Below are 22878 nucleotides of genomic sequence, written 5' to 3' on the forward strand. Positions count from 1 at the left end.
CAAAAATTGGCAACTAGGCAAAAGAAGGCCTCTTCACTGTTCTGGGTAGGTAGTTACAATGATAGTGGGATCAATCTCTTGCCTCTCGTCAGCCAGCATTGGGCAGGAATGGAAGGTGAGAGAATGGCAACTCAGCTTACCTTAATATCTATCTAAGTGTACTGATATACAGTGGTGCCCCGCAAGACGAATGCCTCGCAAGACGAAAAACCCGCTAGACGAAAGGGTTTTCCGTTTCGGAGGCGCTTCGCAAGACGAATTTCCCTAGGGGCTTGCTTCGCAAGACGAAAACGTCTTGCGAGTCTCACCATTTACCCCCCGCTTCCCCCCCTTTTTCAAAGCCGCTAAGCCGTTAATAGCCTTTTAACAGCTTAGCCGCTAAGCCTTTAATAGCCGCTAAGCCGCTAAATCGCTAATAGCGCTAATCCGCTTAGCCGCTAATGGGGTTGCTTCGCAAGACGAAAAAACCGCTAGACGAAGAGAATCGCGGAACGGATTCTTTTCGTCTTGCGAGGCACCACTGTACAAGCGACTTTTCTCTAGTTGCTTTGAGTGCATTAGCCTCTATATCTGCAACCATTACCTATTCCTGCTGGTTATGCAGCAATCTGCAAATGGGGAACTCCAAATTCTAGCGCTCAATAGTGTGTGTGATTTAGCCAGATATAGCTGCTTCTATATAACACAAATTTAATCTTAAGTGGAATAATATGAATTATTCCGGATACTTCACCAAATGGTTGGAACCAGTCTTTGTGAGCAACTAGGCAAACAGTCACTAACCATACTGAATCTTAAGATCCGCACTGGATAACAATGGAATTAGCTCAGTTAATGCAACTTGATGCACTTTCATCAACTTGATTTATGTGGATGCTTCTCTGTTTTACTGGAGAGGGGACGAGTACTGAACCTTTCCCTTTGTTGGCTTCTGTGCTTTTGCTCTTTAGAATGTTATTGAATAGCTTGACTTTCCTTAATTACAGTAAACACAACCGCTATTACTTTGTCTGCCCGCTTCTCCCAGGTTGCCTTCCAACACTTCCAAGAGCTAGATGAGCATGTCAGCTACGTGGCAACTAAAGTCTGTCACCTTGGCGACCTGCTGGAGGGGGTAAACACGCCACGGCAACGGCTAGTGGAGGCTCACAAACTGATGAAATACTTTAATGAGTTTCTAGATGGAGAGCTAAAGTCTGACGTTTTCACCAACCCTGAAAAGGTAAGGCCCGTCAGCAGAATTGAAAGAAGTTGCACGCCATAAGCTGAGTTGCCCTAATTACAACCCCTTGCTGCAACTTTTCCATGCTCTGACTCCCTAGCGAGCGACTTGTCCAAGCGCCATTGTTCTGGAGTACAGATTAACTTCATTTGCCTGCAGATTCAGCCGTTCTCAATGTGGCAAGGCTGTCACTTTTTCATTTTGCAAAAATCATAAGCGACTTGGAAGAATGCTGAGAGAGTAACTTTTTAGAATACCTTGGAAATCTCTTGTGTTTTCTTCTTCCTCCTCTCCTTCTTCTGAAACTCTTGCCCTAATTCTTCTCACTTGTGAATGAACATTTCCCTGTTATATGTCTCTTGGGTAATCCCTCTTTGTAGCTTGAAGTATTATCAGGTTGCGTCTTTTGGCTCTGCAGAATGGTTAATGTGCTCCTCCTCTTCCTGGGGACATACAGAGAAAACTGAGGTGTGTTAAAATAAATTTTGCAGATAGGTATGTGTGTGTCCTTTTCTGCAAATCTGACTTCCCTGTTTTGCACCAGGATGTTGCTTCGAAAGCTTTACTGTGGCCTGGTTTAAGTGTTGCCATCTTGTTTGATAAACTATTTTTTGCTGGATTGAGAGTGAGCTTTGTGCCTGAGCACTTAACTCCTCCCCTCGCACCCCTGGCTTAGGGACAGATAACTGGGGTTTTGTCAAACCACAGTTTCCCATGAAGTTCAATCAGATCCTAGTTTGATACCCTGGTTTGCAAACCACTCTTATGCCAGTTTCTCGGTACAAACATCAAATACCATTGAGCTAACCTTTTGTAGCAATTTTCTTTAAGGGCCAAACATACAGAGTTACTCTCTTCCATGTATATTTCCCAAGTCTTTTCCTCCAGCATTATCACCAACTTTTTTTCTCATTTTAATACATAGATTACTTTTTATTGTCCTTTTGTATTAACAGTTTATATATCTGTAACAGTACTTGAGTGTCTTTTTTTATATCCTTCTTTTATGTTATGCAAGGTCTTTCAGCATCTTATATTTTCAATTAAGAAGTTTCTGATATGAAATAATTCAAACAAAGGTGGCTTATTTTCTCCTACTGCTTCCTTAATCTGATTGTATGTTCTCATGCAGTTCATACATTTCCATTTGGGTTCATGTACTTATTTATTCCAAAACGTTCTCACTTTTTAAAGCATCCACTACTCCCAAATTCATTGAAATGTAGATTGAGTGTCAGTGAACAGATTTGGAGATAGCTGTTACCTAAACTTATCCCACATGCTCTATATGGAAACTAGAAATGTATTTTTCCTAAGTTCTAAGGGGCTTTTAATTAGTTTTTAATCATAACAATGTTGGGAATAGCATCCTGATAAAAGTATACAGTACTCTGATATTTTGAACAGTGTTTTCTCCTTTTCTGCCTCATTCCAAAATTTAATGTTCATCATAGTTCTTGTTATCCTCCTATCAAAAACAAGTTTCAGCAGAGTTGAGTTATCTAAATCTGATTTTCTTTTTCTTTTTAAGCTTCCATAGTTGTTCCTATAAAACACCAGGTTTTTGCTCTTTCTAAAACCTGAAATGAGTTATTTCCAGTATATTACCATCTTCCTCTTTTAGTTAAATGTAAGCATGATACCTCGGACCTTACTGTTGTTCATTTTTAAACTTGATTGGTGTTATCTTTTAATGACTGTTCTGGTTGAGTAGGAAATAACAGCAACGCTGTCAGCATATGTGCACACTTTAAATTCTTTCCTGCTGATTTCTAAACCTTTGATCTTTAGAATGGTTTCTTATCATAACAGCAAGGAGCTCTGAATTTCAACAGAAGTGAGGACAAGGGGCCGCCTTGTCTAGTCCCACAAGTAAATTAAGTTGTCACTGTTAAATTAGCATTTATGACTGTACATATGTGGAAGAGGGCAGTTGATAAACCAGTTGATAAATGTTCCAGTGCTAGCAGCTTTTAATCCATGAAAGTCATGCTCCCATTCCATGCAGTCAAAAGCCTTTTCCCCATTAGTAAATGCAGTAACCCCCTGCCTTTACATTATGTATATATACGTGTGTGTGTGTGTGTGTGTATAAAAATAAAACAAACTCGCTTCTCTGTTTGCTGGTCCTTTAGTAGCTAGAACAGCCTGATGCATGCACAAGAGGGAGGTCAGTGGTGGACCTTGGGGTCTCAAATTTCAGCAGTGCCCTGTGTGATGCCAAATTCGGCGCCTCTTGCCTTCCATTCTACATTATAGTTGTGGTGCCCCCTGCAGCATCTTGAAGGCTCCATGCCCAGTGTGATCAAACTGGTTACACTCCCCTAAATCTGCCTGTAAGGAGGTATGAATAAGTGTAGGTTTGCAAAAGTGGAAAAACAGCTAGTAAACAATCCCAGGGGTTACAAGTTCTACATGTAATCTATAAGACACTGATAGAAGGCTGGTAGGGTCCTTGAGAGAGAGTATTTCATAGTGGAGGGCCTTCCTCCTGGTGGATCAGGGTTGGGGAACCTGGTGCCTTCTAGATGTTGCTGGACTACAGCTGGACTACATTGGCTGCAGTGGTCAGGGATGATTGGAGTTGTAGTGCAGCAACATCTAGAGAGTCACAGGTTCCCACTCTTGTAATAGATTATAATACTGCCTTCAAGTCCCATCAGCCAGTGCATCTGGAGTGCAAAAGGCTGGGGAAGACTGCCCTAGGAGGTGGCCTATGCTAGCAGGTGCTCTTTGATTATACAGTGGTACCTCGCAAGACGAATGCCTCGCAAGACAAAAAACTCGCTAGATGAAAGGGTTTTTTGTTTTTTGAGCTGCTTCGCAAGACGATTTTCCCTATGGGCTTGCTTCACGAGACGGAAAGGTCTTGCAAGTTTGTTTCCTTTTTCTTAACACCGTTAATACAGTTGCGACTTGACTTCGAGGAGCAACTCATAGAACGCGGTGTGGTAGCCTTTTTTGAGGTTTTTAAAGACTTTGGTGATTTTTGAAGCTTTTCCAAAACTTTCCCGACACCGTGCTTCGCAAGACGAAAAAAATCGCAAGACGACAAAACTCGCGGAACGAATTAATTTCGTCTTGCGAGGCACCACTGTATAATCCAGAAATCCCTTTCCATCCGTAGCTATATAATTTACTAATTTCTTTTGCTTGCAATGCACCTACAACGTGACCTGTTTGTACTGCTCCCACAGCATCCTCAGAGCTCGATAGAACTGCATTGATCTCTTCCCCTCTACTCCCATGTTTGAATGGGTGTGTGTGAGAGTTTTGTGTGCTTCAAACGATTATCTTAATGTACCTCTGCCCGATTCAAGATGCTTTTGCTCTGAGACCTGGCAAAGTACGGCTGGATTAGGGGCAAAATTCCAAAGCACAGACAAGGGAGAATGGCTCTCCTGCCTCATCCTCCCAGCTTGTTTCCCAGCCTTGCGAGATCAAACCCTTCTGAGATCTTGGCAACACATTTTCATCACTCCCCACAGGATGCCCATTGGGTTTTTGTCCACAACCAAATCTCCAATCGTCTCTGTGTTCGCAGGGCCACTTTATACTTCAAAGGGTTTTGATTGCCTACTAAGCAGTTTTCAGAACCGTAATTTTTGCCTATTTTTAGTGCAGCTTTAGAAATCTCACTGAAGTTTACTAGCCTGAGTGATAAAACCTGCTCAGCTGCCTTTGCCTGTCATGACAAGCAATCATGAAGAGATGAATCACGGGCTTCACCTTGTCAGGCAAGGCCATCTTGCTCTGCGCCACACAGACTAGAATTTTGCATAAACTGCTTTATATACATAGTATGTTTTTAGCGCTGGAGTTTTTGGTTCAGCCTTAGTTGAATGTTTCCTTCATACAGGCCCAGGGTTAGCTCTTTGCTTTTAAAAATTGGAGCTCTGGGGTTACTCTTATTTTGAGAACTTCTCCTTATTAAAGATTAAACATTTGGACATTTGAATCATGTTCTTCTTCCATGGAGCCCAGGGTGGCTTACAGTGTTCTTTCTCCTCCCATATTTTATCTTCACGACAAACCTGTGTGGTAGGTTAGACAGGGTGAGGTGAGTGGCCCATGGTCAACCAGTGAGGAACATAGGAAGTCACCCTCTACCAAGTGAGACCATTGTCCACATCGCTCAATTTTGTATAGCAATAATAATAATAATTTATTATTTAGACCCTGCCCATCTGGCTGAGTTTCCCCAGCCGCTCTGGGCGGCTCCCAATCGAGTGTTAAAAACAATGCAGCATTAAATATTAAAAACTTCCCTAAACAGGGCTGCCTTCAGATGTCTTTTAAAAATAGGATAGCTGCTTATTTCCCTGACATCTGATGGAAGGGCGTTCCATAGGGCGGGCGCCACTACCAAGAAGACCCTCTGCCTGGTTCCCTGTAACTTGGCTTCTCACGGGGAGGGAACCGCCAGAAGGCCCTCGGCGCTGGATCTCAGTGTCCGGGCTGAACGATGGGGGTGGAGACGCTCCTTCAGGTATACTGGGCCGAGGCCATTTTGGGCTTTAAAGGTCAGCACCAACACTTTGAATTGTGCTCGGAAACGTAATGGGAGCCAATGCAGATCTCTCAGGACCAGTGTTATGTGGTCCTGGTGGCCGCTCCCAGTCACCAGTCTAGCTGCCGCATTCTGGATTAATTGCAGTTTCTGGGTCACCTTCAAAGGTAGCCCCACGTAGAGTGCATTGCAGTAGTCGAAGCGGGAGATAACTAGAGCATGCACCACTCTCACTTTAGATTGGGAGAAGGCATACAGAGGAAAGGATAGCATGACCCAAGGTCTGTCTGCAATGCCTACAGAATAATTTACCTCCTGACTTATCAGAGAACCATTATACTCCACTTTAGCCTGTCCTGGCAGCTTCTATGCCAAAGGGAGCAACAGATTGAAGAACTAGAGGAATGTCCCAAAAAATATTGTTCTGGTCCATTTCCACAAAGGAGATGATTGCAAGTTTCATGAATAAAGGCAAGAAACTAAAGCTTGAAATAAACTCTTAGCAAGTCATTTTAGGAAGAGGATTCAGAATATTGGAGTGCAGGAGCAGAGGGGCGATGGAGTTCCAGGCTACTCATTGGATCGATTGTGGGAATTTTCAGAAATAAGTGATGGCTATCACTTCCATGCATTAAGAAGGGCATTAGGAAATGATTTCGGTTTGAGGGAGCAAGTGATCTGCTTGCATGGTTTATCTCTTGTGGTAAATTGTACGTCTTCTCCCAATAGATTGAAGAGGCAGCTGATATTATCCAGAAACTGCACCTGATAGCACAGGAGTTACCTTTTGACAGGTGAAGTATGACTGACAGCTGTAAAATGGTCTTTGTGATTTCTGATGGATTTCAACTGACTCTTGCTAGCATTTTAAAGGGCGGGGGGAAAGTGGGGTAGGGGAGTAGTCATGAACTGAAATCAAAACAGTACATTTCAAGTGGGGAAAAAATCATTAAAATACAACTAACTAGTTCTGCTAGCAGAAGCCCACATAAGGACTTCTGCCCACATGGGGGGAGGAGAGGGGGGATAATTCTGTCTGGCCAGCTGAAAAGCTTGTGCTGACAGGACAATTGCCATAGTGTTATATTGATTTCCTGCCAAAATATTTTGAGGGCTGCACCTAAAAATAATTACAACTGTAACTCTGCTCTAATTTTTCCATTGCATTTTATTCTTGTATGTTGATATTTTGATATGCATTTTAATATATTGTATATGAGATTCTATGATAATATTTTAAGATACTGCTGTGTACCACCTTGAAACTTGGGGAGGTGGTGTAGAAATCATAAATAAATGTAAAAATGTGATGTGTGAAGCTAGCTCTTTGCTAGAAGGTTGAAGTGCAAGCCTTTAATTTTAATGTTATTTTGTCAATAGGTTTTCAGAAGTAAAATCGAAAATAGCAAGTAAGTTCCCCTCTCTGCTGCCCTGAATTTCTTAAATTGACATGAAAATGTCCTTATTGCTCCCTTTTCACTAACTTGTGGACTGTTATTTTATACCCCCACCTCCTTTCCCCTTGCATGCAGGTAAGTATCACGATTTGGAGTGCCAACTGATCCAGGAGTTTACCAGTGCACAAAGAAGGGGGCAGATCTACAGGATGAGAGAAGTAGCTGCAGTCCTGCTTCACTTTAAGGTAAGAGGCGAGAGTCTGTTTCTGAGGTTTGAATCCTGTGCACACTTACCTGGGAGTAAGCCCCATTGAACTCAGGAAGACTTACTTCTAACTAGCATGCGTAGTGCTGCAGCCTCAGCCAGTCAGCCAGGGTTTTGAAGAATAAGTATCCGAATGATTTGGCTCAAAACAAGGCCTTCCAGATTGCAGCCATTGCTTAATCCATCCAGATGATGTGGCTACAGCAAAGCGATTCCCAGCACATAGAACATTGTGACATTGGAAAAAGCAGTTTGTTTTGCCCCCTGTATGTTTGACTTTTGTACCATTTACCTGCATGGGTGGCAGTTGCACTCAAGTTTATGGGTAGCAGGGAATGTCCATTGCAAGGCACGTCACAAGGCTCTCCCTTCCAACTCTCCCTTTGAAAGCACGGGCCATTTTATTTTCTTAGCTTCTCTTCCAGCAGCCTCTCCATGAAAACTTCACTCCTTCCTTGTTTCTTTACATACACATGCAAATGTGCAACGGCCGTTTCTAAGAGCCTCTGCCACTTCGTTGTGATTTCTACAGTTGGCAGAGAACTCCGTTATTTGAGTCAAACTTATGTGTGCAAGTTCAGACCACTGGGACCTATAGAAAGGAATTGTCAATGACCAGCCCACAACTGCAGGCTTCTTTTCCTCTAGAAACTTTCCGGGGCTCAAAACTGTGTATATTTTGGAAGTGCTTTGTACGATCACCTACATGAGCTCCAGTGGGTGGCCAAGACTACACCTGGTTGGAAGCAGGATGGGCACATACATCTCAAGGCATGTGCTAATTCCTCTCTTGCCTGTCTCAAGGCAAGTTTGGAGCCTCAAATATTTTGTATTAAAGGCCCCACTCTGAATGGGTAGTGCCAGGTCTGCTGCTTCCAATTTTGTTAAGCAAATAATGTGCCTGAGAGGCTGTTGAGTTCGGCAGATTAAATAGCCATTAGCATGTGCAGTGAAGTGCCACTTTTTGGGGAGAGACCAATGGTCCATCCAGCAGACCCATCTGTTCTCCTGGTTATTTTGTACTCCCGGTAGTATGTTGCTGGCAAAGTGGAGCTCCCCAGGGGCCAAGCAAAGAAAGAGAGCTGGGAGGCAGAGAGTTCCTCCCCCAGTGCCCTTGTCAAAACAGGATGTGAAACAGTCATTAACGGTAGTCGCAATGTGCCTAAATTTCAATTCCTTTTTTTGTTTTCAATAGGGCTATTCCCACTGTGTCGATGTGTATATAAAACAGTGCCAAGAGGTAAGGTTTTGCTTACGAAGGATCTATCTAAATAACATTGTTTTACAACTGTGGATATTTTAATGGCGGCAGCTCTCTCCTAACTTACTCAGGGTGCCTACTTGAGGAACGATATATTTGAAGATACTACTGTCCTCTGCCAGAACGTGAACAAGCAGGTGGGCGATATATTTAGCAGCCCTGAGACAGTGATGGCCAAACTTATCCAGAACATCTTCGAAATCAGGCTTCAGGTGACTTGAACTTTTAAAAGCACATTATAAGTATTCTTCAAATACAAACAAGTTACTGTTGTTTCATTGTGTTCTTTGTGTAGTCTATTCCTTTTCAGATTGGTTATCTGTAGCAACCTTAATTACTACACACCTTGAAGTATTTTGGTGCAGGAATGCGTTGTTTGATATATGCTGTCCAGTTATGGCTCTGTGCTGTGCTTACTCCCCCAATGCTATAGAAGTTGTGTGGGAGAATCTTTTTGCGGTACAAGGTTTTGAACTCCACAGCCTGGTTCTAATCATTATAATAATATATAGTAATAATTTATTATTTATATCCCGCCCATCTGGCTGGGTTTCCTCAGCCACTCTGGGCGGCTCCCAATTGGATATTAAAAACACAGTACAGCATTAAACGTTAAAAACTTCCCTAAACAGGGCTGCCTTCAGATGTCTTTTAAAAGTAAGATAGTTGCTTATTTCCCTGGCATCCGATGGGAGGGCGTTCCACAGGGCAGGTGCCACAGCAGAGAAGGCCCTCTGCCTGGTTCCCTGTAACTTGGCTTCTCACCGTGAGGGAACTGCCAGAAGGCCCTCGGAGCTGGACCTCCATGTCCGGGCTGGACAATAGGTGTGGAGACACTCCTTCAGGTATACTGAGCCGAGGTCATTTAGGGCTTTCAAGGTCAGCACCAACACTATGAATTGTGCTCGGAAATGCACTGGGAGCCAATGCAGGTCTCTCAGGACCAGTGTTATATGGTCGGTGTTATGGGCCTTAATGGGCAAGTCACAAAAACATAGCTTCAGATTCCCCTATGTACACTGAAAATAGTAATAGCCACCGCACAGAATCTTTATGGGCATGAGCAACGAAAGGATTGTGGGACGTTTTGCTGCTGAGAATGGGACGGCACCTCAAGCAACTGCCAAGTGAGCATCATATTCCACAGAGTGGCTCCTTCTGTCCCTTGCCTGTTGCCCATCCTCCGCTTTTTATGAACTGTGGTGTTTCCCCTCTGGGACCAGGGATTTTCCACCTGACTGGATCCCTGAGTGTGGTGAAGGGATGGAGGAACAATCTGTGAGTAGGCAGGGCCCCCGGTGCCTGTGCTGGCAGTGTGTATATCTATGCTTAATACCTCATCCAAGTACTTTGGCACCCCTTCTGTAATGGGGAGGTGGGTGGTTCAAGGGGAAGTTCATACAGCACATTAGTGGAAATGATAGAAAGGGGATCGGGATAGCCACTTCTCCATTCCCACTCTCTCCAACATGTAGAAAAAGAGGCAGAATTGTGGTAGTTAGGTTACAGTGAAAAGGCAATATCAGAACAACACAGAGATGGCAGTGCGTGTTGCTTTGAAATGACAGAGGGGTAAATGGAGTCAGTGTGATGTTGACATTGATTATGCTGGAAACTTTGCTTTTCTGAGAACTTCCATTGTATTTTAATATTTTGCTGGAAGCTGCCCAAAGTGGCTGGGGTAACCCAGTCAGATGGGCAGGGTATAAATAAATTATTATTATTATCATTATTAACCATTGACTTGGATGGGAAGTTTCTCAAAACTGGATTATTATATATGAATGTGTTTGAGAACTAGCAGTGCTGGTCTTCATTTCACAGAGTTATATAAAAGATCAGTTGGAAGAGCACAAGAAGTCTGACGCAGAGCAGTATCTTCAGAGCCTCTATGAACTGTATACAAGGTTGGTGCTGTACATCACAAATTTTAAAAGTGGGCATGGGCAAGGTCTGTTGGTGTCCCCCTCCCACCACTCCCCATTTTTTGTCCTTCTCCAGCACTTTGTGGATATTCTGTCCATAGATGCTATTTCCTCCCAGAACTGTGGGCTGCTGCTTCTTTTTAAAAAATAATGTGTGCTTATAATATGTGCCTGCTGACCTCTGTGCCTTCCTACATGTGCACCCATGCCTAAATTTGCTGTAATACGAAAGGAGAAATTCAGGGCCGGGGAGCAGGCTAGATACCTCTGCTTCTGTGTGGTGTTCAGAAAGTGCCAATAGCCAGGGCTTTCTTCCATCACAAGAAATGTGTCAAAGAACAGTGACTGTTACTGGTGGCCCCAGGTGAATATTTGATCCAAGTACATTCAGTACTGTTTGTACTCAGGGCTTTGATTGGTGGTGAAGGGGGAGTGACAGGAGGGTGACTGGGATGAGAGGATTGCACTGTGTGAAGGTGGATGCCTTCACGCTAAATAATCAGGGAGAGTAGCACTAGTTCCTGCATTGCAGGAGTGAGCTAAATGACCCTCGAGTTTTTTCCAGCTCTACACTTCTATGATAACAGGGTATGGGGAGCCAAGTTAGTAGACTAAGTAAGCTATCCCTCTTCCAGTAAAGTGAAAATCACCCGGGAAGGGTTGGGGTTGACATTCTCAAACTGAACTGTAATAAAATGAATAAAAAAAGTAAAAAATTGTCCAGTAGCACCTTAGAGACCAGCTAAGTTTGTTCTGGGTATAAGCTTTCGTGTGCATGCACACTTCTTCAGATACACTGGAACAGAAGTCACCAGAACCTTATACAGTGGTACCTAAGGTTAAGAACTGAATTCGTTCCGGAGGTCCGTTCTTAACCCGAAACCATTCTTAACCTGAGGCGCGCTTTCGCTAATGGGGCTTCCTGCTGCTGCCGTGCCGCTGGCGCACGATTTCTGTTCTCAACCTGGGGCAAAGTTTGTAACCCGAGGTACTTCGGGGTTACGGGAGTTTGTAACCCGAAGTGTTTGTAACCCAAGGTACCACTGTATATAGTGGAAGGGTGGGGTGGGGTGGGGTTTTTCTCAGAAGGGTAGTAGGAGATGGGTTATTGACTCAAAGGGTATGGTAAACCTGTTGACGCCTGTTAACGACTTGTCTCATTACATATGCTAAAGCTATTTTTGGTCATCTGCATACGATCCCTTGCTTTTTTCTGTAGGACTAATTGGAGTCATTAACAGTCTTCAACAGGTTTACCATACCCATTGAGTCAATCACCCATCTCCTACTACCCTCCTGAGAAAAACCCCACCCTCCCACTATTGGTGACTTCTGCTTCAGTGTATCCGAAGAAGTGTGCATGCACACAAAAGCTTATACCCAGAACAAACTTAGTTGGTCTCTAAGGTGGTATTGGAATTTTTTTAAATTTATTTTGACTGTGTCAGACCAACACGGCTACCTACCTGAATCTGTAGACCAGGTCCACACTTGCTTAGCCTTGGCAGTGCTGTAGCTGTGCCCAGACCCCTCACTCCAATCCCTTAGTGAACGCTGCAAATACTTTATACCTGAATGTTACCTCCTGATAATGCATTCCTTCTTTCCTTCTTGCTCCCTCCCCTCTCTCCCTTCCTTAACATAAAGGACTACTAATCTTTCGAGCAAATTGATGGAGTTTAACTTGGGCACTGATAAGCAGACTTTCTTGTCTAAGCTTATCAAATCCATCTTCGTTTCCTACTTGGAGAATTACATCGAGGTGGAAATTGGTTATTTGAGAAGCAGGAGCTCCATGATTTTGCAGCGCTATTATGAGTCGAAAAACCACCAAAAGAGAGCCATTGGAAGTGGAGGGTAAGGTTTGGCTTCCAGTTTTGTTTACTGTGCTTCTTTCTTTCTTTCTTTCTTTCTTTCTTTCTTTCTTTCTTTCTTTCTTTATTTCTTTCTTGATTTTAAGTTTGCAGTATTCTCAAATCCACATTAAGGACAAGTCCTTTGTTTAAGATACTGGTATGCACACATTTAGGGATGCGGGTGGTGCTGTGGGTTAAACCATTTGCCGATCAGAAGGTCGCTGGTTCGAATCCCCGTGACGGGGTGAGTTCCCGTTGCTTGGTCCCTGCTCATGCCAACCTAGCAGTTCAAAAGCACGGCAAAGTGCAAGTAGATAAATAAGTACCGCTCCAGTGGGAAGGTAAACGGCATTTCCGTGCGCTGCTCTGGTTCGCCAGAAGCGGCTTAGCCATGCTGGCCACATGACCCGGAAGCCGTACGCCGGCTCCCTCAGCCAATAAAGCGAGATGAGTGCCACAACCCCAGAGTTGGTTACGACTGGACCTAATAGTCAGGGGTCCCTTTACCTTTACCTTTTATGCACACATTTATAATTTTGTTGCAATGGTTGCTTGCATGTCTTAATGATGCAGTCACAAAACCAAGCTAAAAACTTTGCAGGGATGTTTGTTGTGTGAAATAAACGGAACACCGCGACAGAAACCAGAGCACACAGCAACACAGTTCACCTTCCTGCCGCAGCGGTACCTATTTATCTACTCGCACTGGTGTGCTTTCGAACTGCTAGGTTGGCAGGTGAAATTGCCAGCTGTATACCATGTATACCCCATAGGTTTACAATATATGCATTGCCTGTGGATGCTAGAAGGATTTTGTCCAGCCCATAGCGATACTCCAGCAGAAGGTTGTTTCCTTGCTGTAGCTAATAGCCACCAAGACCACCTCTCTGTTTCCTGGCTGTGCTAACTTGGCATAAGCAGTAGCTTTTAAGAGAGTGTTGGAGGCAGCACGAGGGAGAAGGCATCCCCTGTGGTGTACACATGCATACCTTTTGCCCTATTATTATTCCTGGTCCAACGGGCTTTGCTGGTTTTGAAACACTGCAAAACCTCTTGTGCCAGAGACGATAGCAGGACAAAATAAATGGTTCTGCATCCCACAGGCAGGCTTGTCTCTGCTGTACCAGCTTTAACTTTCTTCATATGAGTTGCCTGTCTCCAATTCTGTCGTATTGATGGTGTGGCATTTGTTGTTCTTTCTTCAAAAATCTGAGGAATTTGCATTCTGTATTTAAAATGTCTAGCATTGTTCTTCATGTGGCTGAAAAGTTAACCCCGGTTTGCATAACCAGACTTCACTGGGATTAATGGCTCCTGCTTGGTGCATCTCTTTCTAGCATTCAAGAATTCAAAGAGCGAATACGGCAGCGGACAAACCTGCCATTGGGCCCCAGTATTGACACCCACGGCGAAACTTTCCTGTCCCAGGATGTGGTGGTTAATCTTTTGCAAGAAACTAAGCAAGCCTTTGAAAGGTGCCACAGGGTGTGTACACTTATTAATATAATTATTATGGGCTATCTCTAATGATTTATCAGAATACACTGTGAGTGTTGCTGTGTGGGCACAAACATTTTCTGAGTGTGTGCTCCCATTTTGCTGTTTTTTACATCTAATATATTTTTTTTAAATTATCTTAGTTCTTATGCTGTTTTTGAAAACTTTTTTTAAGTAAAAAAGTGGCATAGAGATGCATGAAATAAGTGTTTCTTCCTGAGCGCCTATATCCCAGCTCAGTCCCTGAGATAATCTGGAGGAGCTTCAACTAGTAGCTGGGCATTTACCTGTGGGTATAGGGTGGTATTTAAATGTAATAAATTATTATTATTATTATTATTATTATTATTATTATTATTATTATTATTATTATTATTATTATTATTATTATTATTATTTAATGCTGCTGGTGACATGCTTCAGAATGCTGTTCCAGCAGAGATTCAACAACACCCTCTCTTGACTTTCAGGCATCTCTAAGTACAGTGGTACCTCGCAAGACGAATGCCTCGCAAGACGAAAGGGTTTTTGGTTTTTTGAGTTGCTTCGCAAGACGATTTTCCCTATGGGCTTGCTTCGCAAGACGGAAACGTCTTGCAAGTTTGTTTCCTTTTTCTTAACACCGTTAATACAGTTGCGACTTGACTTCGAGGAGCAACTCATAGCGGTGGTGGTAGCCTTTTTTGAGGTTTTTGAAGACTTTGGTGATTTTTGAAGCTTTTCCAAAACTTTCCCAAAACCGTGCTTCGCAAGACGAAAAAATCGCAAGACGACAAAACTTGCGGAACGAATTAATTTCGTCTTGCGAGGCACCACTATATTCATTAATAAAGTTTTGCTGTTGGGACTAGAGTGAAATTGACGGGAGCTGCAAGACCGTAGTTGCCCCTTCTGGATTTCCTTTTGCAGTACGATAGTGTTTTTTCCGCTCCACCTTCCCTTGGTATAATAGATGTGCCTTCAGTCCAGATTGCCAAGCTCACTTCCGTCTTTGGTTGCTCTCCTCCATTTCCCCCAGCTTCCAATAGCATTTTCAGAAGTTGTTGGGGGTAAAGGACGATAGCACTGGAGTCTGGAGAGAGGGCGAGAAGGGCAAGAGGAGCAACAGGGAGGGTTGTTTCGTGAAAGATGCAAGGAGCCGCGAGGGGCCCAGAAGGCGGATGCGCAGGAGTGGGGAACCCTGGGCCCAGGGCAGAATGCACCTCCCAGGCCTCTCTATCCGGCCCAGGGAGCTCTCCCCTCACCCAGACTTCCTTCACACCTTCTGTGGCGATCACACAGGGCCCCCGGACGTTTGACGGTCTAATTGACCCACCACTGCGATTGCTTTTTCCGCTGCCACCACCCCGTATCTCACGGGGACACACGGAGTCCAGTCAGTAGTTAACATTAACAAATAATCTAGTTTATTTTTAAATGGAGGAACAAGCTTATGGTTACAGTTAATTTTTCTTGGCAGTTTCTTCTTCTTAGTTCCTAAAACCTTCAAACTGATTAGTCCCAACTATCTGACTCCACCTAATAATTCCCCTCACTCTCTCACAACGCAACTCGACCAACCCACTGCCTATTCCTCCCTCTTCCTTCTCCAACTCTCAAACCTCAACTGACTTTCAAAACCTCCCACTCTAACTTTTACTCCTCCCTTGCATGGCCAATCACATCACACTCATTTTAACCCTTTCCTTATGACCCACCTAGGAGGCAAACGCCACACCTTCCTTCAGTGTTTTTACCTGACTGGAATGTGTCCTTGAACTCTGATCACGCCTCCTGCTTGTCTGAAAGGGGAACAGAGAGAGACCTGTGCAAAAAACCTATTGCACTATACAAGGGCAACGTTTTCCAATCATTGCTCTACCTGCTACTGGCCCCACCCACAATTGGCATGTTGCTTAGAAGGGAGTGGCCCTCAGTACCCCACCCCTTCATTTTCAGAACTTTCTTTTCAGGAAATAAAGGTAGGGGTCCTTAGTAAGGTTGGGTGATATATCGTCCAAAACAGGTTTGAAGTCCATATCGTGATACCATAATTTTTGACCTGGCAGTATATCGCCAGTCATGATATGTGTGTACACTATGCAAAAATCACAGTGTGGGAAAAGACATGGAGCCGGCCAATGCTTCTCTCGATTCCCGCAGCCCCTGTTAACTCTGCTGGCTCAGCTCTCCCTGCCTCCTGCAGGGGGCAGCAAATCACAAGAGCAGGCGCCGGCAAAAATCACGATGCGGGAAAAACCGTGAAGTCAGCCTGTGCCCCTGCATAGCTCCATCCTTATTTCACACATAGTGATGCTTAGCTGGTGATATATCAGGATGTTGAAAACCAGATATCGCCCAGCCCTAGTCCTTAGGATGGCCAACAAAAACTTGTCACTTGCAAGTCGCTCCAACTCTTCATAATTACGTGGTTTTGCTTGGTCTTTGCATGAATCCGTGCAAAGTGGTCTGCGTTTAAAATAGTTTGCATATAATTCTTCACATCTCAGTGCCAGAAAGGTCCTAACAAGCTCTTTCCACTTTGAAAGCTTTCTGACCCTTCAGATCTGCCGAAAAACGCCTTCAGAATTTTCTCTTTGCTCGTGGAGTTCTTATGCATCGAGCACATTGACTATGCTCTGGAAATTGGGTTGGCTGGTAAGTGCAATACTGCCTTTATTCCCATTAAACATTGCACTGTAACGTAGCTAAAATATGTGACCCTTCATTGAAACAATACATTTTTGGAAACTACTTCATTTAGTTTGAGGCTGCAGTATTCTGCTGTAACTTGCCCTAGCGGTTTAGGCTCCAAACAAAACAGCATTGTAAACAAAGAAACAAAATGTAATGTAAACACCATTCTTAAAATTGCTGATATGTATATAATTAAGAAGCAACTCTGATGAAATAGATTGGAGTGGTCCCATTTTCAGCTTTTAAAGAAATGGAAATATCAAACACTTAACCTTCATACAGCTTAAAGTCAGTGCCCTTGTTATCGCTGGCGACTCTGCTAACTGGTCCTCAGGATTCCTGGTGCTTGTTGGATGGATTGTTTCCTTAGACTCATTCAGAAGTTTTTACTGGTTTCATTATTTGCTTTCCTCTAGGAATTCCTTCTCCAGATGCCAAGACTGCAAATCTTTACTTCCTGGATGTCGTGAACCAGGCTAATACCATTTTCCACCTCTTTGACAAGCAGTTCAATGATCATCTGATGCCATTGGTTAGGTAGGTTACCTGTTGTGTCTTCAAGCCAAGAAGCCATGCAGAGTTTGCATTCTGACTCGTAAATGTTCCTTCGCAGGGGCAAAAAGTGTTATGCTAGAATCATCTCCTGTCTGTGGGCCACATAAAAGCTCCAGAATAAGCAGTCCACAAGCTCCAGCAGGGCAAGGATGCAGTAGGAGTCAATAGTTTGGTTGCTCTTTCTGCAGCCTAGATTCTCCATTAATAATCTCCAGGCTATTGCCATGTGATTATTATGCCCGTTCACATGCAAGGCCTGATTTATCGCAGAGGCTGAAGTAGGAAGCATTGGAATTGGATTTGAAGGAAAGAAATAGAGGGTTCTGGGGCTTCTGAAGGAGGACATGGAGGCAGACACTGTGGGATTTCTTGCACCCTGACCTACTGGAAGCCGCCATACTGACTTCTGAGAGATCACCTATTTCCATGTAATCCTCTGGAGGTTTAAAAACCTTCTTTTGCATTTTTTCCAATTTAAGTTAGTTAACTTAGTTTGCAAGATTTTCAGTATTCTGTTGGCTACCGAAGCCCAAGAATAGCATTACATGAGTGATAAAAGGCATTAGTGGCTATTAGACATGATGGCTGTGGGCTAACTCTGAATGACAGTCACTGGGGAACAGCAATAGGAGAGGCCTGTGGCCCTCAGGTCTTCTGCTGGGCTTCCCATAGACACCTGGTTGGTCACTGCAAGAAAGAGGTGGGCTCCCTTTTATCTGATCCAGCTGGGCTCTTTGGATATTCTGCATATGTAATACTTTTCCATACTTGCCTCCACACTGCACCCCCAGCAGTTGCACGGCCAGGTTCTCCCTCCCATGTAGCTTGTTCCACACATAACTGCGACTAGGAGGCATCTTTCACGAGAGGCGAAAATGACAGGGTGGACGAACTGGGAAACCCTTGCAGATTCATGTGCCCTGGGACCGAGGGTGCTTGTGTAGCCTTATTGGAGTTCACCGATTGGGTCTGTGTTGCTCCCGGACAGGAGGAAGGAAGTCAAATGACACCGAGGGTTGGTTCAGAGAAAGAGTTCTTTATTTCTGCTCTCCGGAACAGCAGAAAGGCACTTGCGTGGTCAGTCCACAGCAAGTCCAAAGAAATGAGAGATTACATGCAGTATATATATTCTCCAGGCACCCTCTCTCCCCTTCCCCAGAAATCCAGCCACGTCAGCTTGTACATGCAGGTGGACATCACAGATGTTCCTGCTCCGGCACTCTTCACCATAAAAGGGTATTCCTTCCTGTACTCCTGACCATAAAAGGGTATTCCTTCCTATACTTCTGACCATAAAAGGATCTTCCTGTTCCTACTCTTATCTTGGAGCAAGAGGTCACCATCTCCAAGAACACCCTCTGGCGCTATTCCCAGACTAGGTCTGTGTGTCTTTTGTGGTCAGGATATAAGATAAGGCACAGACGTGTCTTCCCTGTTCTACTGGTACAGTCAAGGCCATCCTTGCCGTCACAAACTGATAAAGGAGAGGGCTCTGAGCACTTGTTTATACAGCTGGGTTTCGGCTCAAGAGCTCAAGTTAAAGCATGTTAGCTAAGGAAAAATAGGGATTTTGGTGCAGTTTCAAACTGCCTGCACAGTCAGTTTTGGGTTTGGGAAACCCATTCCTTCACTTGGAGTCGATGTGTGTGCGGCAGAGAATGGTAACTAACAATTTCCCCTCCCTCCATTTATCACAGCTCTTCCCCCAAGCTCTCCGAATGTCTTCAGAAGAAAAAGGACGTCACAGAACAAATGGAGGTGAAGCTGGACATGGGCATTGACAGGCAAGTGGAGGTTCCATCACCTTTCTGAACCATTACTCTAGTTTCCCCTTTTGCATCAACTGTTCGTGGTATGGGACACTTCATTATTCCGGCAAATAATGAAAATTTAGGGGTGGGGAGATTTGTGGACCTGTGCCTAGCCATCCCTCTATCCCAGTGCCTAGTTCTGATTGCAAGTCTCTTGGAGGAAGGGACAGCCATGCTACTGCTTTGTGAAGTGCAGAGTATCAAGATGGTGTTATATAAATAATGTGCGGGTTAATCTATAATTTTAAGAGCGAAGTTTTAAATCGCCTCTGCTGCTCTTTAGCGGCCCACCATTTCTGGAAGCCCAGGGGAGTAGGCCTGCGACGGCACACTTCACCGCAAGTTAGCGGTCGCTTTGAGAAGAGGATCGTGTTGGCTTGGGCTTTGTGGGGCTCAAAATGCTAACTTTAAAACAGCCACCTGGTATTTTAACTTTAAAGGACGCTGAATTGCATGATTGGGCAGATGAAGCACATCTTGGCGGCGGAACAAAGGAAGACCGATTTCAAACCAGAAGATGAGAACAATGTTCTGATTCAGTACACTAATGTGAGTAACTATATATAGATTAGTCAATGACAAGTGACACGGCAAGTAATTGGACTGCCGCTGGCGTTCTTCCCTGCTGACTCTGCTCAGCATATGCATTTTATCACACATGCACCTCCCTTAATAGTCAAGTTTTCTTCACTCTTCTAGGAATTCTGATGCATTTCCATTGTGCAATTTCAGCCTGGGCGAGAACAATAGTGGCTCCTAAATGCTCAGCGTTTTTAGTCATTGGTGTCCTGTTGTGCTGTATAGAAATCATAAGAATGTGGAAGCGTAGAGTGGGGGTGAGGCTTGCAGATAGTTTAGTCCAGCCCCCTTCAATAAGGCTGTATCCTCTTATGTACTAAGCTACGCTGTATTGATGACTGCAATTTAGCATTTATACCGCACCAGCAGCCAAACCCACCCTCCCACCCTGCGGAGTAGCTCCCAGCACCCCAGCTGAAGTGTGCCGCGTTCAAAAAGCACGGAGTAAAAATGAATACATTCCTCACTGTGCCCTTCAGGCTCCTAGATCTTCGCGGTTGCCACCAACAGAGCCACAGTGTATGAAGAAATCCAAATGTTGCACATGGAGCAAAATGCTTAGAATGAATGATGCCTAAATTACCAGGGAACTTATTTTAATAGCGGTGCACCTTTTGAAGGCATTACATAATACAGTGGTACCTTGGGTTACATACGCTTCAGGTTACATACGCTTCAGGTTACAGACTCCGCTAACCCAGAAATATTACCTCGGGTTAAGAACTTTGCTTAAGTATGAGAACAGAAATTGCGCGGCGGCGGCCCAGCAGCAGCGGGATGCCCCATTAGCTAAAGTGGTGCTTCAGGTTAAGAACATTTTCAGGTTAAGAACGGACCTGTGGAACGAATTAAGTACTTAACCCAAGCAGCCAAAGTATTGGGATAATTGTAGCACATGGATTCAAGTTACGAGAGATTCTGACTAGACATCAGGACGAACTCTCCGACAGAAAGAGCTGTTTGACAGTGGAACGGTCTCCCTCGGGAGGTTGTGGACTCTCCTTCCTTGGAGGTTTCTAAGCAGAGGTTGGATGGCCACCTGTCATGGCTGCTTTAGCTGAGATTTCTGCATTGCAGGGGGTTGGACTAGATGACCCTTAGTGTCCCTTCCAGTTCTACAATTCTGTTGTTCTATTTGTTTATCTGAAGTGTGAGTGCATGAGAGAGAGAGAGATGGGTGCCCATCAAGACCGCTACTGCGGCTTACTTAATATTACCGTTTGAATAACATCCGTGGAATTTACTTTCAGATACTTCCACTGGGGTATTTGAATGCTTTTTAAAATAAGAGGCATGTAATAGATGTAGTGAACCTTTTTGTTGCATCAGCATCTCTCTGCATGCAAACTTCTGGGTTACACAGAACTACTTGTCAGACTGACTGGAAAAAATGATTAAATCACAAGTATGATTCTTGTACATTAGTCACTTAATAACTGCCACATCAATATTTTTTTTCACTTTAAACAAGTGTAATATAGTGATAAGCAGGGATTACAAGCCAATTCTAGAAATGCTTCCTTATGAGTGAGTCCCATTGAGTTAAATGGGGTTTACTCTCAGATAAGTGGGCACAAGAATGCAACCTGTATTTTGTTGCAGCTTTTGGGAGTTTCACATACCAGGAATGCCATCTAAAAGTATTGAACTCATTTTCTTCCAAGAGGGCAGCCGAGAGGTTTGCGAAAGAGTGAAGTGTCCATTCTTTATTCAGTTGAAAAATGTTGTATGAACACAATATGTGAGGTGTCCCCTTTCCCCAGTTGTCAGTTCAGAAACCCAACACACGCCCCACAATTTCCACCCCCAGTGGCTGTCAAGACTGACAGAGCCCTTTTCTTTTTCTCCTCCTAACTTTCCTACTTACTTTCCAGGCCTGTGCCAAAGTCTGCATCTATGTCAGAAAGCAAGTGGAAAAGATCAGGCATTCTATGGATGGCAAGAACGTGGACGGTGTTCTGACGGAGTTTGGAGTTCGCTTCCACCGACTCATCTATGAGCACCTGCAGCAATATTCCTACAGCTGCATGGGTGGCATGTTGGCAATCTGCGATGTGGCTGAATACCGGAAATGTGCCAAAGAGTTCAAGGTATGCCCAATGCAATTTGAGATGCAGCACCTTGTCATTGTATTTGACTGGGTGGCCTAATGTTAAAACGGGATTTACCTATTTGTAAAATGGGAATAGTCAAACTGTCAGCCTCAAAAGGTTTGTTTCGTTCATGAACAAAGGTGAGAAAAATATCTGTGCGTTGGGTGCATTATGTAAATAATGTTTTGCTAATACAGTGGTGCCTCAGTTTTCGAATGTAATCCGTTCCGGAAGTCCGCTCGAGTTCCGAAACGTTCAAAAACTGAAAGCGGAAGCCTCAAAATGGAAGCCTCAATACCAGGCATAGGCAAACTCGGCCCTCCAGATGTTTTGAGACTACAACTCCCACCATCCCTGACCACTGGTCCTGTTCACTAGGGATGATGGGAGTTGTAGTCCCAAAACATCTGGAGGGCTTAGTTTGCCTATGCCTGCTCAATACGGAAAACTCAAATCGGAAGCCGTGTTTCCTGTTTGACTTCTGAGATGCGTTCAAAAACCAAGGCATTTACTTCCGGGTTTTCGATGTCCGAGTTCCAAGACGTTCGATTACGGAGGCGTTTGAAAACTGAGGTACCACTATAATCTCTAGGCCTGTGGTATATTTAAATTGATCATGCTCTGCTTTCCCCCCATTGCTACAGATTGCACTGGTACTGCAGCTTTTTGACACGCTCCACTCCCTTTGCAACCTCCTTGTCGTCGCTCCGGATAACTTGAAGCAGGTCTGCTCAGGAGAGCAGCTTGCTATTCTGGACAAGAACATCCTCCATTCCTTTGTACAGCTCCGCCTTGACTACAGATCCGCTCGCCTCGGCCGCCACTTCAGCTGAGAGTGCGGAAGAAGGAAAACCCAAGTGTTTGCTGGGACTTGGCCTCCTAGAGAGCATAGTGGCAGCTTTTTCTGAGGGTGGGGTGGGGGCCGGATTGGGGAGGGGGCTAGAGAGAGAGAGAGAGAGCTCTTGGTAGAAAAATGTCCAGGTGTAACTTAAACTGGTCCTTTCCATTTGTCCTCTTTTCTTCTTCCGTGTAAAATAAACAGCCTCCAGAAATTTAGATTCTGCAAAAGCACTTCCTATTGCCTGTTCATCGGAACGCCACGTGGCCAGTCTTTCTGAATTGCTGTCTTCTGAATGAATTAAATAAATGAAAGCAAATAAATACGTTTTCAGCACTGGTTCAAAAATAATGACTTGTATTTCAGAACATCCGAAATGGATTCCTTTGCCCG

General features: G+C 44.2%; 1 protein-coding gene across 1 annotated transcript in view; it reads left to right on the plus strand.

Annotated features, from left to right (window-relative positions):
• The window catches only part of EXOC5 (exocyst complex component 5), a 32743-nt gene extending 9925 nt beyond the window's left edge, over positions 1-22818 (plus strand). Inside the window, exons 4-18 of the mRNA XM_028729429.2 lie at positions 1028-1222; positions 6462-6526; positions 7113-7141; positions 7265-7374; positions 8590-8634; positions 8727-8867; positions 10480-10562; positions 12228-12437; positions 13774-13921; positions 16462-16570; positions 17026-17146; positions 18862-18948; positions 19416-19524; positions 21429-21644; positions 22292-22818. Coding sequence (XP_028585262.1) covers positions 1028-1222; positions 6462-6526; positions 7113-7141; positions 7265-7374; positions 8590-8634; positions 8727-8867; positions 10480-10562; positions 12228-12437; positions 13774-13921; positions 16462-16570; positions 17026-17146; positions 18862-18948; positions 19416-19524; positions 21429-21644; positions 22292-22480 — 1857 coding nt within the window. The 3' untranslated portion in view covers positions 22481-22818. The remainder of the gene's footprint in view (positions 1-1027; positions 1223-6461; positions 6527-7112; positions 7142-7264; positions 7375-8589; positions 8635-8726; positions 8868-10479; positions 10563-12227; positions 12438-13773; positions 13922-16461; positions 16571-17025; positions 17147-18861; positions 18949-19415; positions 19525-21428; positions 21645-22291) is intronic.
• Positions 22819-22878: the final 60 nt, after the last annotated feature.

The sequence above is a fragment of the Podarcis muralis genome, chromosome 1 (genome assembly GCF_964188315.1).
Source record: "Podarcis muralis chromosome 1, rPodMur119.hap1.1, whole genome shotgun sequence".
NCBI lineage: Eukaryota > Metazoa > Chordata > Lepidosauria > Squamata > Lacertidae > Podarcis > Podarcis muralis.